Genomic DNA, 15447 nt, shown 5'->3' with positions numbered 1-15447 from the left:
CAAAGCCTCCATAGAAGTCTATAACAAAGCTCGCTTGAAGCACCTGCGGCTTTTGAGAGGCTTTAATTCAGCTTTAGCTTCCCTTTGTTTTGGAGAAATTGCAGGAATGAGATATCCACGCACACACAGAGGATCTGTCAAGCTTCAAGAAACCTTCAAAAGAGCATCACCGACGCATCACCAACGCTTCATTGATGCACCACCAAAGCTTCTTTGAAGCACTACCGAAGCGTCCAAAACACATCATAAAAGCATGTTGAAGCGGAAGGCGCTTTAATGTGTGCTGAAACCAAAACAAGTACAAATGAGCCCTTACTAACTGATATAGTGTCATGTACCTGGGTGTCTTTCAACCAGGATTATTCTCGTCCCACAGCTGCAGTCTTAGGCTTCATGCACACGAGACGCCGGTGGAAACTCTGCTGAACACATGTTTTTAAAAGCTGAAACCGGCGTTTAGAAACGCCCGTTTTGCCGCATTTGCATGCCGCGTTTTACGACGTTTGCGTCTAGAAGCGTCTGCAGAGCAGAGAATGACATTTTGTGACCCAAATTTGGGGCCCTGTATCTCAGGGCCACTTGGTGCTAGGAACCTTTGGTGTGCTAACACAGCGGAATGAGCACTACACCATATCCAAATTTGGGGGTCCTAGCACCAAGTGGCCCCGAGATATGGGGCCCCAAAGTCGGGTCGCAAAATGTCAAGCACTTCTGCAGCAGATAATGACATTTTCCAACCTGATTTTGGGGCCCCATATCTCGGGGCCACTTGGTGCTAGGAACCCCAAATTTGGTGTGCTAACACAGTGGAACAAGCACCAGTCCTAGCACCAAGTGGCCCCGAGATACGGGGCCCCAAAGTCGGGTCACAAAATGGCATTCTCTGCTGCAGAAGTGCTTGACATTTTGTGACCCGAATTTGGAGCCCCATATCTCAGTTCCACTTGGTGCTAGGAACCCCAGCTTTGGATATGTTGTAGTGTTAGTTCCACTGTATTAGCATACCAAATTTGGGGTTCCTAGCACCAAGTGGCCCTGAGATATGGGGCCCCAAATTCGGGTCGCAAAATGTCAAGCACTTTTCTGCAACAGAGAATGACATTTTGTGACCCGACTTTGGGGCCCTATATCTCGGGGCCACCTGGTGCTAGGAACAAATTTGGTGTGCTAACACAGTGGAACTAACACTACAACATATCCAAATTTGGGGTTCCTAACACCAAGTGGCCCCGAGATATGGGGCCCTGAAGTCGGGCCACAAAATGTCATTCTCTGCTGCAGTTTACCATCATATTTCTGTGTTTTCTGGTCCAAAAAAAATAGGATTCCTTAAAAAACACTTATAAAAGCAAACGCAGCTTTGGCGTCTGAAACGTGGAAAACTTTTGCGTCTGAACCCATTTTTTTTCTTCTGGAAAAACGAGGTTAAACGCAACTGCCTAAAAACGCCCAAAAACGAGGCTGTGTACCTGGACACATAGGATAACATTAAATGAGTTCAGGGGCAGTTGAAAAAAGTGTCCAACTGCCTCTGAACGCGCGTTTAACAGCGTCTCGTGTGCATGAGGCCTTACCTGTTGGGCCACGGAGGAGTTCTGGAGTTATTGCAATGATCTCTCAGCTTGATGCTTTGCCTTGGACTCACTAGCCCCACCTGCTGCCAGCTGCAGACAATGTACAATCAAGCAGCCCATAAATAGCAGCACTTCCTGTTACTCAGTGTCCGTTTTGTTTGGACTTGCTGTGATTTTGACTACCGTGTATTGAACCTCTGCCTGAATTCTTGACCATTCTCCAGCCTGCTGATTTTGTACTTCACCGCTCATGTATGACCTCTGCCTGCCTGACCATTATTTGGATTTTCAATTTTGTACCGCTTTGCCTGATCTGTTGCAAACTTGACCTGCCTGACTACGTTTTCGTCTGAATCCTCAGAATCCTCGTCTGAATCCTCAGCATACAAGCTCCACTTCGGACACTACCTACAACAGGTACCTGACATTACAAACGGGCCACAATGGCAGTGGACCCTGCTGAGATTGTTAGGGCGATTTCGCATCAGGGACAATTGATTGGAGCTCATGAACAGCATCTTTCTTCTCTGGATGCCTTAAGCATAGCATATGCTATTCTTAAATCTTGGTTGCCTGATCCCTCTGTACCAGTCCAGACTCTAGCTCTTACTCCAATCCAATCTGCCTCTTCTGTGCCACCCAAACTTCCCTTGCCTGAAAAATTTGGTGGCGATACTGAGGACTGCAGAGGTTTTTTTAAATGTTTGCCGTTTGAATTTCCGCACCAACCCTGGGACTTTTAGCACTTCGTCTGCCAAAGTGACTTTTGTAATTTCCTTGTTAAAGGGGAAGCCCCTGGCCTGGGTCTCTACTTACCTGGAACACAATGATCCTATGCTGCAAGACGCTGACAAATTTATGGCTTCTCTCTCCAGACTGTATTAGGCAAGCCAGATAGAACTTCTGCAGCTGAGTACTCACTTTTGAACATACAGCAAGGAAGCAGGTCTGTGGCACAGTATGCTATTGAGTTCCGTACCCTGGCTGCTGAGACTAATTGGGACTCAAGGGCATTACGTGCAGCCTTCCAGAAAGGTCTTAGAGATCACATCAAGGACGAATTAGTCTATAAGGATTCCCCAGAAGACCTTGAAAAATTCATAGAGCTGTGTGTTTGTCTGGATGTCCGGTGTCATGAAAGGTGCTAAGAGAGACTTAGAAGTCGCAAGCTTCCTAGGCCAGTTTACCTTTTGGCCCCTAACTTCCAAGCACCACCTCAACCAGAACCTGAAATTTCAGTTGAATCCCAGGCACCTGTGGAACCCATGGAAGTCAGCCGTCTCCACCTAACAGAGTCAGAGAAACAAAGGAGGTGTGCATTTGGGCCTATGCTTGTACTTGGACTTAAGGGCATTTGTTATCTGTCTGCCCTTCCCATCCAGTGAAAGGCAGGGTCTAACCAGTGTTGGAGGAGCTAGGTAGGGATGAGCCGAACACCCCCCTGTTCGGTTCGCACCAGAACATGCGAACAGGAAAAAAGTTCGCTCGAACACGCGAACACCGTTAAAGTCTATGGGACACGAACATGAATAATCAAAAGTGCTAATATTAAAGGCTTATATGCAAGTTATTGTCATAAAAAGTGTTTGGGGACCTGGGTCCTGCCCCAGGGGACATGGATCAATGCAAAAAAAAGTTTTAAAAACGGCCGTTTTTTCAGGAGCAGTGATTTTAATAATGCTTAAAGTCAAACAATAAAAGTGTAATATCCCTTTAAATTTCGTACCTGGGGGGTGTCTATAGTATGCCTGTAAAGGGGCGCATGTTTCCTGTGTTTAGAACAGTCTGACAGCAAAATGACATTTGGAAGGAAAAAACACATTTAAAACTACCCGCGGCTATTGCATTGCCGACAATACACATAGAAGTTCATTGATAAAAACGGCATGGGAATTCCCCCCAGGGAAACCCCGAACCAAAATTAAAAAAAAAAAAATGACGTGGGGGGGTCCCCTAAATTCCATACCAGGCCCTTCAGGTCTGGTATGGATATTAAGGGGAACCCCGGCCAAAATTAAAAAAAAAAATGACGTGGGGTTCCCCCTAAATTCCATACCAGACCCTTCAGGTCTGGTATGGATTTTAAGGGGAACCCCGCGCCAAAAAAAAAAAAAAAAAAAACGGCGTGGGGTTCCCCCAAAAATCCATACCAGACCCTTATGCGAGCACGCAACCTGGCAGGCCGCAGGAAAAGAGGGGGGGACGAGAGTGCGGCCCCCCCCCCTCCTGAACCGTACCAGGCCACATGCCCTCAACATTGGGAGGGTGCTTTGGGGTAGCCCCCAAAACACCTTGTCCCCATGTTGATGAGGACAAGGGCCTCATCCCCACAACCGTGGCCGGTGGTTGTGGGGGTCTGCAGGCGGGGGGCTTATCGGAATCTGGAAGCCCCCTTTAACAAGGGGACCCCCAGATCCCGGCCCCCCTCCTGTGTGAAATGGTAAGGGGGTACTTACCCCTACCATTTCACTAAAAAACTGTCAAAATAGTTAAAAATGACAAGAGACAGTTTTTGACAATTCCTTTATTTAAATGCTTCTTCTATCTTCCTTCATCTTCTTCTTCTTCTGGTTCTTCTGACTCTTCTGGTTCTTCCTCCGGCGTTCTCGTCCAGCATCTTCTCCGCGGCGTCTTCTATCTTCTTCTCCTCAGGCCGCTCCGCACCCATGGCATGAGGGGAGGCTCCCGCTCTTCATCTTCTTCTTCATCCTCTTCTCTTCTTCATCTTCTTCATCTTCATCTTCTCTTCTTTTCTTCTGCGGGCCGCTCCGCATCCATGCATGGAGGGAGGCTCCCGCTGTGTGACGGCGTCGCCTCGTCTGACGGTTCTTAAATAACGGGGGGCGGGGCCACCCGGTGACCCCGCCCCCCTCTGACGCACGGTGACTTGACGGGACTTCCCTGTGACGTCACGGGGAATGCCACAGGGAAGTCCCGTCATGTCCCGTGCGTCAGAGGGGGGCGGGGTCACCGGGTGGCCCCGCCCCCCGTTATTTAAGAACCGTCAGACGAGGAGACGCCATCACACAGCGGGAGCCTCCCTCCATGCATGGATGCGGAGCGGCCCGCAGAAGAAAAGAAGAGAAGATGAAGATGAAGAAGAGAAGAGGATGAAGAAGAAGATGAAGAGAAGAGCGGGAGCCTCCCCCCATGCCATGGGTGCGGAGCGGCCCGAGGAGAAGAAGATAGAAGACGCCGCGGAGAAGATGCTGGACGAGAACGCCGGAGGAAGAACCAGAAGAGCCAGAAGAACCAGAAGAAGATGAAGGAAGATAGAAGAAGCATTTAAATAAAGGAATTGTCAAAAACTGTCTCTTGTCATTTTTAACTATTTTGACAGTTTTTTAGTGAAATGGTAGGGGTAAGTACCCCCTTACCATTTCACACAGGGGGGGGGCCGGGATCTGGGGGTCCCCTTGTTAAAGGGGGCTTCCAGATTCCGATAAGCCCCCCGCCCGCAGACCCCCACAACCACCGGCCACGGTTGTGGGGATGAGGCCCTTGTCCTCATCAACATGGGGACAAGGTGTTTTGGGGGGCTACCCCAAAGCACCCTCCCAATGTTGAGGGCATGTGGCCTGGTACGGTTCAGGAGGGGGGGGGCCGCACTCTCGTCCCCCCTCTTTTCCTGCGGCCTGCCAGGTTGCGTGCTCGGATAAGGGTCTGGTATGGATTTTTGGGGGAACCCCACGCCGTTTTTTTTTTTTTTTTTTTTTGGCGCGGGGTTCCCCTTAAAATCCATACCAGACCTGAAGGGTCTGGTATGGAATTTAGGGGGAACCCCACGTCATTTTTTTTTTTAAATTTTGGCCGGGGTTCCCCTTAATATCCATACCAGACCTGAAGGGCCTGGTATGGAATTTAGGGGGACCCCCCCACGTCATTTTTTTTTTTTTTAATTTTGGTTCGGGGTTTCCCTGGGGGGAATTCCCATGCCGTTTTTATCAATGAACTTCTATGTGTATTGTCGGCAATGCAATAGCCGCGGGTAGTTTTAAATGTGTTTTTTCCTTCCAAATGTCATTTTGCTGTCAGACTGTTCTAAACACGGGAAACATGCGCCCCTTTACAGGCATACTATAGACACCCCCCAGGTACGAAATTTAAAGGGATATTACACTTTTATTGTTTGACTTTAAGCATTATTAAAATCACTGCTCCTGAAAAAACGTCCGTTTTTAAAACTTTTTTTTGCATTGATACATGTCCCCTGGGGCAGGACCCGGGTCCCCAAACACTTTTTATGACAATAACTTGCATATAAGCCTTTAAAATTAGCACTTTTGATTTCTCCCATAGACTTTTAAAGGGTGTTCCGCGGCATTCGAATTTGCCGCGAACACCCCAAATTGTTCGGTGTTCGGCGAACTTGCGAACAGCTAATGTTCGAGTCGAACATGAGTTCGACTCGAACTCGAAGCTCATCCCTAGAGCTAGGTTAGACCTTACAGGTATATCCTTCAAGACCAAGATTACTGTCCCTGCAATTTTCCATTTAGCCTCTAAACTTGTCTCCTGTGAGGCCTTTGTGGATTCTGGAGCTGCTGGCATATTCCTGGACTACACTTTTGTTGAAGAAAATAACATCCCATTTGTTCCTAAGTCTAGACACCTGAGCATCACCACCCTGAATGGACAACCGTTGGGGGATGGCCTTGTAAAATTTGAGACTATGACAATCACCCTTCAGGTAGGCGCACTCCACAAAGAGGAAATCGTCTCTTATTGATTCTCTACTTCTGCCTGTTATCTTTGGTTACCCATGGTTACATGAACACAACCCTTCTTTTAATTGGGAAAATGGAGAACTAACCTCTTGGGGGCCGTCCTGTTATCTAAACTGTCTCAACCCAAAAGATTTTCTGGTTGTCTGTTGGCTTCCATGGCCATCCCACCTACCTTGGCTCATGAATACCATGAGTTTGCAGATGTATTTTGCAAGCAAAAGGCAGAGTTTTTACCTCCACATCGTTGTTTTGACTGTGCGATTAATTTTATTCTTGGAGCACCTCTTCTCAAAGGAAGGACCTATCCCTTGTCATTGCCTGAACAAAAATCTATGGAGGAATATGCAAAAGACAACTTAGAAAGAGGTTTTATCCGACCCTCTTCTTCTCCAGGAGGGGCAGGTTTTTCTCTTTGTTGAAAAAAAAGATGGGGGTCTTCGACCATGCATAGACTATCGGGGGTTAAATCAAATCACCGTAAAAGACTCCTACCCTTTGCCTCTCATTCTAGAACTGTTTGACATACTTAAGAGAGACGTTATCTTCTCTAAGCTGGACCTCCAGGGGGCTTACAACCTGATTCAAATTAGAGAGGGAGACGAGTGGAAGGTAACACCCGCAATGCACATTTTGAGTATCTGGTTATGCCATTTGGGCTTTGTAATACCCCTGCTGTCTTACAAAATTTCATGAATGACATTTTTCACAATTTCAGCAACAGTTTTGTGATCATCTACTTGGACGACATTTTAATCTTTTCCAGGACTCATCTAGATCACATCTCACATGTAAAGAAGGTATTACAATGACTGAGAGAAAACTACCTTTACGCGAAGATTGAGAAATGCAGTTTTCATTAAAGACGTATATAGCTTTCCTTGGATACAACATAAGTGCTGTCAGTTTCCAAATGGACCCTCAAACACTTTCTGCTGTCTTGCAATGGCCCCAACCAACCACTTTAGGAGGGCTCCAAAGCTTTCTAGGGTTTGCAAATTACTACAGGAGCTTCATCAAAGATTTTGCCTCCATTGCTGCCCCCCTTACTGCAATGACTATGAAAGGTAAAAATTGCAAGGTGTCGGAATCAGCTTTCTAGCAATTAAAAGACATGTTCAGCAAGGCTCCAGTTCTTCAACATACAAATCCCGATCTCCAGTACATTGTTGAGGTTGATGCCTCCGAAATAGGAGCAGGTGCTGTGCTCTCCCAGAGACAGCCTAAATCCTCGTAAATACGATCGGATTGTTGGCCAACAAAACCGTGGACTTTTGTCCGAAGGGCGTTGGCCCAAACTTGTCTTGCACACACACGGCCACACAATTGTTGGCCGACAAATACGAACGTAGTGAGCTCTTTACCTCCATCCTTTATGCTCCTTCTGCTAATTTTGTGTTAGTAGAAGTTTGGTGAGTGTTGATTCGCGCTTTTCATTTCACACTTTTCATTCGCACTTTTCATTTCGCGCTTTTTATTTCACGCTTTTCAGTTTGTTTCTGAACGGCCGTTCGTCAACCAGCCATGTTGCGGAATCGGAGGCGATAACGTGTTATTTATTATTGACCTTAGAGTTAATGCTTTGACATTATTTTTTTGGTTGAATAATGATTTGATTTGATATATTTTCTATATTTTTGGATGCATAGAATGCACTTTTTGGTTAAGTTCTATTGGCAGATAGCATGTCTAATTTTATTTGTTTTCTTTTTTAATGCACAATAAAAAAATTGTGGAGAATAATACTTGGCTATGTGTTTACTTCAAATGCCAATTTGGGAGTAGGCAGTTACATTTAAAAAAAAATACAATGTAAAATTAACAAGAAAAAGGCAATGGTTCCCCTGGAACGGGATTTTAAAGGCACTACCATACAATTAGTACAATATGAGTAAAAGGTATAATTTTATTACATAACAAGAAAAAATATATACAAATCAAAACAGAAAAATACAATGTACAAATAGAGTAGAATAAATATGAATATGGATACACATTGAAATATAATGGAAAGAGGACTGTCACTGGAAGTGGGTAAGTCTCACTGAACCAACGCGTTTCGGAGGATCCTTCATCAGGGTTCACAAAGTGAGAGTTAGCATCTGGGGGATTACAGATTAGAAAAAGGGGAGTAATTAATAATTGATATTGGATATAGAATATAGAGCCCCCCAGAGTGGACCAGGAAACATGAAAATCACTTACTTCCAACATAAGAATTAATTCAAAAAAGATTATTCCTAGGCTGTATCAAAGAGAATTATATGCCACGGGAAGAATACCCCTGTTTGCGCTGAGGGTCACTGCACCCTAAAGCCAGGTGTGGTGTCTGTGTGCAGACTGGGGTCCAGAAGACTCAGGACCTGGGAACAAAAGAAAACACACACTATATAAGGCAGGGGGGAGGGGGGGGAACGAAGATTGGTTTGTAATCCTGAAAGTATAACAGGATAGGAGCAGCGTATTAAAACAAAGAAAGACCTGCCTATTAAAGATATTCAGAAAAGTATATCCTTAGATGGTCAGGTAAGAGGGGAAATGGAGGCCTAGGTTTGACACCAAAGTGCTGTAGAAAGAATGGGGGAGCCTGGTTAGTTATAGGCATCATACAGAGAGTATCTTTAAACCAGGGCAAAGGCCCCCAAAAATGACATTCGTGATTTAAAAAATAAATCACATGAGTATAACAGAGTAGTTTGTAAAAACTTCACTTACTTTGGGCAGCCCGTTGGACAGATACAGACTAGACATCCAGGTCCTACCTGAGAGTCCATTCAAATGAGCTGAGTTATTTAAACCTGATGATAACAAGCCATCAGCTGATTCTAAAAAGGAATGTATCTAGGGGCCGTCCCTCCTAGGCCACCATCAGCTGACTAGAAAGTCAGCTCGATGGAGGTGTGTGCCAGTCCCAAGCTGCCAATGGGCCCCCTGAGCGTCGGCCGCGCCCCGCCTCCCCGCAGAGCCGGCCCTGACGACACTCCGCGCATGCGTGCCAGTCAAGCTGGAACGCAAGCGCGGACATACGACACGGTGCCGCACCACGGGGTGACGTGCCGCCGCCCACTCCCACCGGCACGGCAATCCAACCCTGGAGACAGTCAAAGGCTGACCCAGGGCGGGGATGGAGGGACGTCCAGGATGACAGCCCCTCCCACGGTGTCCCCATAGGGAACATCTTTGCCGTGCCGGGCCTGCACACAGAATACAGAGCTCCCACAAGGACACATAGTACAGCTACACATGTCAAAATCGTATACCCAACAAAAAGACAATGGGAGAGTGGAGTCCACTGTATGAGGTAGTACATAAATATTAACAAAAAAGTCAAGGAGGAGGGGTAAAAGGTGGAAAGATAACCACCAAATCTATGAGCCCACCCACCTCACTTTGTAAGAGGTTATTTTGATGGTAATGGTGGCCAAACTAATCGCCTATAGTAAAAAAGAAAAATGGGCCATCATAGGGAACCCCCAGGTCTGTAGATCTGCTTCCCATTGCAGACGTAGCATACATGATGATTGTTAGATACGTAACATAAAGCACCATTACCATTCCAGCGTTCCAGCTTGACTGGCGTCGTCGGGGCTGGCTCTAAGGGGAGGCGGGGCGCGGCCGACGCTCAGGGGGCCCATTGGCAGGATGGAACTTTTAAATCACGAATGTCATTTTTGGGGGCTTTTGCCCTGCTTTTCTTTACTCTCTGTATGATGCCTATACTGTAACTAACCAGGCTCCCCCATTCTTTGTACAACACTTTGGTGTCAAACCTAGACCTCCATTTCCCCTCTTACCTGACCATCTAAGGATATACTTTTCTGAATATATTTAATAGGTAGGTCTTTCTTTGTTTTAATACGCTGGTCCTATCCTGATATACTTTCAGGATTACAAACCAATCTTCATTCCCCCCCCCCCCCCACCTTATATTGTGTGTGTTTTCTTTTGTTCCCAGGTCCTGAGTCTTCTGGACCCCAGACACCGCACCTGGCTTTAGGGTGCGGTGACCCTCAGCGCAACCAGGGGTATTCTTCCCGTGGCATATAATTCTCTGTGATACAGCCTAGGAATAATCATTTTTGAATTAATTCTTATGTGAGCACCTGCCAGGGAGACACCCGTGAAGCCTGTTTTTAATGCCATGGATACTTATGTATTGTCAGTATGTTGGAAGTAAGTGATTTTCATGTTTCTTGGTCCGCTCTGGGGGGCTCTATATTCTATATCCAATATTAATTACTCCCCTTTTTCTAATCTGTAATCCCCCAGATGCTAACTCTCACTTTATGAACCCTGATGAAGGATCCTCCGAAACGCGTTGGTTCAGTGAGACTTACCCACTTCCAGTGACAGTCCTCTTTCCATTATATTTCAATGTGTATCCATATTCATATTTATTCTACTCTATTTGTACATTGTATTTTTCTGTTTTGATTTGAATATATTTTTTCTTGTTATGTAATAAAATTATACCTTTTACTCATATTGTACTAATTGTATGGTAGTGCCTTTAAAATCCCGTTCCAGGGGAACCATTGCCTTTTTCTATGTACTTGGGATGTGGCACACCCATTGAACCTACTTCCTGTCAGATTCTCTTTTTTTCTGTAAAATTAACAAGGGACACCAACATACAGTCAGGTCCATAAATATTGGGACATCGACACAATTCCAATCTTTTTGGCTCTATACACCACCACAATGGATTTGAAATGAAACGAACAAGATGTGCTTTAACTGCAGACTTTCAGCTTTAATTTGAGGGTATTTACATCCAAATCAGGTGAACGGTGTAGGAATTCCAACAGTTTGTATATGTGCCTCCCACTTTTTAAGGGACCAAAAGTAATGGGACAGATCATCCATCAAACTTTCACTATTTAATACTTGGTTGCAAATCCTTTGCAGTCAATTACAGCCTGAAGTCTGGAACGCATAGACATCACCAGACGCTGGGTTTCATCCCTGGTGATGCTCTGTCAGGCCTCTACTGCAACTGTCTTCAGTTCCTGCTTGTTCTTGGGGCATTTTCCATTCTGTTTTGACTTCAGCAAGTGAAATGCATGCTCACTCCGATTCAGGTCAGGTGATTGACTTGGCCATTGCATAACATTCCACTTCTTTCCCTTAAAAAACTCTTTGGTTGTTTTCGCAGTATGCTTCGGGTCATTGCCCATCTGCACTGTGAAGCACCGTCCAATGAGTTCTGAAGCATTTTGCTGAATATGAGCAGATAATATTGTCCGAAACACTTCAGAATTCATCCTGGTGTCACCATCACTCTTTAGACCTTGCAGCATCATGTCTGGTGGCCTCATATGAAAAAATGTGTTACTGACTATGTGGCTGCCTGTCCAACTTCTGCTGCTAATTTCGTACTCCGCACATTGCCTACTGTACTGTTACAACCACTTCCTGCACCTCGCCAGCCTTGGACCCATTTGACTATGGACTTCATTACAGAGATACCCAAGTCAGAGGGCATGACTGCTATATGGGTCATAGTGGATCGCTTTTCCAAAATGTCTCATTTTGTACCGCTCCCTGGATTACCTACAGCGGAAGCACTGTCTACCCTCTGCCTTTCCCGTATTGTGAAACATCATGGCATACCAATGTCATCTCAGACCGCGGACCCAGTTTGTTTCCCGATTCTGGAGAGCATTCTGTAAGAAACTGGAAATAACGCTCTCAATCTCTACCTCACATCACCCTCAAACAGATGGCCAAATCGAACGCATTCGAATGCAACACCAGACCCTGGAAACCATCAATATGTTAATGCGTTACACTCCAATTGGTCTGAGTATTTGCCTTTGGCTGAATTTTCCATTAACTCCCATTGGCACAGTGCTCTTCATACCACACCATTCTACGCAGCCCTAGGCTATCACCCTCAGACTCTTCCCCTACTTCAACCTTCTTCTGGTGTACCAGCAGCTGATCAGCAGGTGAAAAATATTCTGCTATACTGGAAAAAGATTTGCTTATTACTATGGAAGTCAGCAGGCAAGTATGCGCTTTTCTCCAACAAACGAAGACGCCATAAAGCTCTATATGTGATGGGGGACAGATTTTGGCTATCAACCAAATACGTGAGACTGAAACAACCTTCTACCAAATTGGGCCCTCGATTCATCGGTCCTTACAGAATTATTGCTCGAGTCGGGCCAGTCTCCTATCGGTTACAATTGCCCTCCTCTTTCCGGATACATCCCGTATTCCATGTTTCTCTCCTCAAAGGCAATTTTCAATCGCTACTCCAGAACTCAACAGCTACCTCCCTCCTGTTCTTGTTGATGGACATGAGTTTAAAGTCTCTAAGATTCTGGATTCTAGAAGGCAGGTTTGTGGCCTACAGTATCTGGTTCATTGGAAGGGCTATCCTGTCACAGAATGTTCCTGTTGTCCAGCCAAAGCTTTGCATGCCCCTGCTCTTTTTCGAGACTTCCATGCCTCCTTTCCCACTAGGCCTCTCTAGGCCCCTGGAGGGGTCCACTGGGGAGGGGGCCCTGTCAACCTCTGCCTGAATTCTTGACCATTCTCCAGCCTGCTGATTTTGTACTTCACCGCCAGCTCATGTATGACCTCTGCCTGCCTGACCATTCTTTGGATTTTGATCTTCTACCGCTTTGCCTGATCTGTTGCCGACTTGACCTGTCTGACTACGCTATCGTCTGAATCCTCAGCATAAAAGCTCCACTTCGGACACTAACTACCACAGGTACCTTACATATAGTTGCAGTGTGCAGTTTTTTTTTTCTACTGGGCATGGAAGGTCTTATAAAAATTTACCGGGTCCTGCTCTAACTAAAGCCTGGTACACACTAACAGTTTTTTTTTGTACAACAAAAAAAAAAACTTAAGAGCTTGGGAGGAGCCACTGTACAAATTATCCAATGTTAGTACAGCGATCTCCCCAGCTGAGCTATTGTGTTCTGACAGGGGGAAAGCGTCCTCCCCCACCAGAACACACCGGTCAGCGCTCTCAGCCTTTGGCGAACCAGCCGCCATACACATGGGCCAAATATCGACCGGTCTCTATTGAACGGTCCGATGCCACCCGATTTTTGGGGCCATGTATACGGCTCTTAAGGTTGCGAACCCCTGATAAAGTTGATGTTATAGCTGATATGATCACATGATTAGGAACCACTCACATGATGAGGATTGAAGAGCCTGCTGTGACAAATCTGCTTCCTGAATGTCCCTTCCTTTCAGTTCCTAATTGTTCAGCAAATCTATGTAAAATAATAGGTGTGGGGTGATTTATTTATCTGGCAGAAAATGTTTAATTTTTAAATCCTACCGGAATCGGTCAGTGTTGTAGAGGCGGCAGAAACCTCTCCTATTGCAGCTCCAACTCCCCCACTTTAGGCAGGTGCTGTCAATTAGGGCCCCAAGGTACATGGGGGCTGGGACCCCCGCTGGAAAGGATAAAATCACACAAATATTAATTCCTCTAGGTGGTGGCAAATTCCAGTACATCTATTAGATCATTCATTGGTTTCTAACCTGCCAAGCTATGAAATCTGAATGACTGTAGATGAAGTTAGAAAATAGCAATGAGAGAAGTGATGTCATGGAAATGGCCTCAAATTCCACCATATGAAATGCTTACAAAAAGGGGTTTTGTTTTCCAACAGCCAAATTACCAGCATTACCCACCACTATTAGCCACTTGAATGTAAATGGTTTGTTGATGTAGCCAAAATTAATACTAAAGTTAGCACAAATCCTAAGCAACCCTCTACAGTTATCATAACCATTTGTTTATAAACAAAGCCATGTGATCAAAGTTTTAGTGCTGGTGATCACACTACTTTGTTGAGGGGTTTAGAACAAAGTTTCTCAACTGCAGTCCTCAAGTACCCCCAACAGGTCATGTTTTCAGGCTCACCATTATTTTGCACAGGTGATTTGATCAGTTTCACTGCCTTAGTAATTACCACGGCCGTTTCATCTGAGGGAAATCCTGAACACATGACCTGTTGGGGGGTACTTGAGGACTGGAGTTGAGAAATATTGGTTTAGATTTGCTGGGCTCCTCTGTATTGAATGTCATGTTCTTAGCTAATGAGGGGCCATTTTTGAGACACGAACAGGTCAAGGATAGGAAAAAGGAACTTCTGTAACCCTCAGGAGACATTTAAAAGCCACTATTTTTTAAATGACTAAAGACTACCTTAAATGATTCTTTCCCTTTGGCTCCACTATATTTCACTAAATAGGCACAATTTTGGCAAAATCTCCTGATCATGTCTGAAATGTTGTCACTTGAAAACTCCCAGTTGCTCTCATTCCTAATATAGAATAATGAACACAGGGCACATGTATCTATTTAAATGGAAATTTCCCTTGAGACTTCAGGGACATGGCAGTGGACTGATACTGAATCTTTAATTAATGAATATACAATCACAGTGTCTAATTTATTCTTACCGAGAACCCTGATGGCCATTGTGTAGATCCCCAGAGCCAGAGACTTCAGCTCAGGTTTAATACATCTGAAAGGACAAAGATTTGTCAGTTTGTCTGTGTCGGCTCAGTACATATAATAAATTCATGATTCATGTAATACTGCACTGTGGGTCCATAGCTCATCCAAACATTCACATAGCTCCCAACTGTCCCTGATTACGAGGGCCTGTCCCTGATTTGGAGCAATGTCCCTCTGTCCCTCTTTCCCCCTCATTTGTCCCTCATTTTGGTCTGATCTATATAGTTGTATATAAAATGCACTTTTTATCTTTCAAAAAAGTGTTTCCCAGTGCTAAACCTTTCATCCAAATTCTAAATAGCTGCATTTGTAAATTTCAAAAGCCAATATAAAGGAATAGTAGTGGTAAAAAAAATCGTGGCATTACAGACTCATCAGACAATGGAGTGTTTGCCATATGTCCTGACTCCTGATACAGATAATGAGACAACAACCTACAACTTTACCATCATTTATAGGACAAGATTGCAGAGAAGATCAATACAATGTAGAATTAATGTCTATTCTTCATATCTCTACAGCTAATGATGAGTGACAAGCACTGGAAAAGCAAAGCCTTATTGCCCTCTGTGCAATATGTACTGATCTTATAAACCTCTAGGTTAAAATATAGAAATGCACATCAAGTAGAGGTTCAGTAGCTCGATAC

The 15447-nt window shown here is 45.0% G+C and overlaps 1 protein-coding gene and 1 long non-coding RNA gene across 2 annotated transcripts in view; one reads left to right on the top strand and one right to left on the bottom strand.

Moving 5' to 3' along the window:
• LOC141132686 (uncharacterized) overlaps positions 1–15447 on the top strand; it is a 120345-nt gene that overhangs the window by 21405 nt on the left and 83493 nt on the right. The gene's annotated exons all lie outside the window — the stretch shown is intronic.
• SLCO1C1 (solute carrier organic anion transporter family member 1C1) overlaps positions 1–15447 on the bottom strand; it is a 66930-nt gene that overhangs the window by 2265 nt on the left and 49218 nt on the right. Inside the window, exons 13-14 of the mRNA XM_073621401.1 lie at positions 14741–14805; positions 13608–13725 (exon numbers count right to left, since the gene is read on the bottom strand). Coding sequence (XP_073477502.1) covers positions 13608–13725; positions 14741–14805 — 183 coding nt within the window. The remainder of the gene's footprint in view (positions 1–13607; positions 13726–14740; positions 14806–15447) is intronic.

The sequence above is a fragment of the Aquarana catesbeiana genome, linkage group LG03, assembly GCF_042186555.1.
Source record: "Aquarana catesbeiana isolate 2022-GZ linkage group LG03, ASM4218655v1, whole genome shotgun sequence".
NCBI classification, from domain to species: domain Eukaryota; kingdom Metazoa; phylum Chordata; class Amphibia; order Anura; family Ranidae; genus Aquarana; species Aquarana catesbeiana.
The sequence above is the reverse complement of the archived record's forward strand: the minus strand, read 5'-3'. Positions and strand labels throughout refer to the sequence as shown.